This window comes from the organism of the source record quoted next, assembly GCF_019968955.1.
Source record: "MAG: Porospora cf. gigantea A chromosome Unknown PgA_NODE_5488_length_1867_cov_339.652, whole genome shotgun sequence".
Taxonomy (NCBI): domain Eukaryota; phylum Apicomplexa; class Conoidasida; order Eugregarinorida; family Porosporidae; genus Porospora; species Porospora cf. gigantea A.
The window spans coordinates 1-1,867 of NW_027151759.1; the positions used below are offsets into that span (position 1 = coordinate 1).

General features: G+C 51.5%; 2 protein-coding genes across 3 annotated transcripts; both read right to left on the reverse strand.

The window, feature by feature from the left end:
• On the reverse strand, positions 1–344 carry KVP18_002097 (uncharacterized protein; the record flags this gene model as incomplete). Of its 2 annotated transcripts, XM_067952744.1 has the most annotated exons (2): positions 1–126; positions 167–344. In XM_067952744.1, coding segments are annotated over 2 exons (304 nt in total), but the record flags the coding sequence as incomplete, so codon positions are not given. The 2 variants fall into 2 exon arrangements, with proteins under 2 accessions (XP_067807826.1, XP_067807825.1); XM_067952743.1 differs by lacking the exon at positions 1–126 and having other exon boundaries at positions 138–344.
• A 472-nt stretch (positions 345–816) lies between these two features.
• On the reverse strand, positions 817–1,536 carry KVP18_002098 (uncharacterized protein; the record flags this gene model as incomplete). Its single annotated transcript, XM_067952745.1, has 1 exon — positions 817–1,536. The coding sequence occupies one exon, from the start codon at positions 1,534–1,536 to the stop codon at positions 817–819; it is 720 nt and encodes a 239-aa protein (XP_067807827.1).
• Positions 1,537–1,867: the final 331 nt, after the last annotated feature.

Sequence of the window (1,867 nt, forward strand, 5' to 3'; positions counted from 1 at the left end):
CGAGGTTCCTGACGAAAAGGTTGCTTACAGGGTTGTGGCGCATTGTAGGATCCCGGATGGCCCACATCAGACGACAGGACTGGCCGTGGATCTCAGCGTAGTTAAGAGTGTCCAAAACATGCTCGGCTGCAAAGACATTAGTAGATACCATCGTAGAGTTCCTCACCTTCTCGGACCGAGTGGAAATTGACGTAAGCATACTTCAGACTAATTCGTGTGCGGGAGTCGCGGCAAACCCGGATTGACGCGACATTGGCTGCGGCATTGAAGACCTCGTACAGCTCTGCCTCTGTGACATTCGGCGAGAGGTCCGCCACGTACAAACTCGCGGAACTGAAGACCATTGAATGGAATAAAACTGACTATTTATGACGCATGATTGAGGGGTGGCATGTGAGGGGAAACGTTTGGACTCTAAAGCCCCTCACATACCCACGTATGCTGCGGGAGTCTCTAGAAAGAGTTGCAGCTTTGGCACCTAGAACGTGGACTTGGGACTTCGCTGGTGGGTCTCAAACGGACCTCTTTACCCGCAATGCAACTCAGGTTGCTACAGCGAATTGTGTCTATTTGGTGTCCACAGTTACAGTGGAGAGCTGGGCTTCGATTCCTCGAATAACTCACGAATGCCTTCCTACAGCATTCACTGCTGGAATGAGCTAATTGTGCCAATTCGTTGCTTCAGTGGGGTCTTTTCAAAAGCCAGGATTCAAATGGGAGTCGTAAAACGAAATATAGATTATTGAAAGGACTTCGTCAAGGTCACTTCTCAGATGTTAGATGCTCTAAAAAACACCACATCGAAGCATTAACATTTCACGCCTTTCCTGCTTCGATTCTGAACTCTTCTCGTTGGACAGCAGCCAGGAATTTAACCATGAAGACGCTGAGACTCGTAGAAGGCTCTCCTTCGAACTTCTTCACATCGAAGGCCACGAAGGTAATCCCAAAGCCAGCGCCCACCTCCATGTCTGCATCCAGCTTCACGCTCTCTCGTGGGGCATTCATCAGCAATTTGCACGTGCCCTGGTGCCTCATCACTAAGCGCCCAGCACCGTCTGAGTTTTGCAAAACTCGCAGCACGCCATCTCCCTGGCGCTTCCACTTCTTGATGTCGGCCTCGTAGCGGTAGAGGAGGCAGTTGTTGCATACGAACGTCTGCTCCTCGTCCTGCTCCCCAGTGTCTGCAGACTGCTTCAGCGACGGCTGCGATGCCTCTACAACAACGGCGGGACCGCTGCTGCCAAACGGGAGCCCTTGTCCCCCGAACGAGACGCTCTCCATTGCGAATTCGGCGAGGTTACTTCGCAGACCCTCTCCATTCTCATCAGTCTTGGATTTTTCACGGACCTCAGACTCTTTCTCTCTCTCCAGATCCTTCTCCTTCAGCCTTTTCACCTCCTCAAGTGAAGGCAGTGAGTCGTTCGCCAGCTTCACTCGCTTGACTAGCAAGTCTTCCTCCGGGATAGTTCCGGGGCGTAGCTGGTCCTCCACACGGTCCTTCTCTAATGGTCCTGCAGCCCTTTTTCGTGACATCAGCACTAAAAATTGCAATTCACATGACCCTCCTCCAAACGCTTTATGGTGCCTGTTCACACTCCTACAGCCACCTCGGGTCGCCCCCCTTAAGCGATTCCCACCACATTCTCTCAATGTCAATAGAACCCTGAAAACGACGACGTGGTCTTCTTCTTAGTCTGAGCCGTAAATATCACTCGAGAGCCTCTCGTCACCATGCTCTTCATTGCGTCAAAGTACTGGTTGATCAGCATCAGAGTGTTCGTATCCTTCGCCAGATTGTACTTCGCCATGGAATCCAGTGCGTTGCGGGTTCCAGACAGGATTGCCTTTCTATTCATAGCCAATC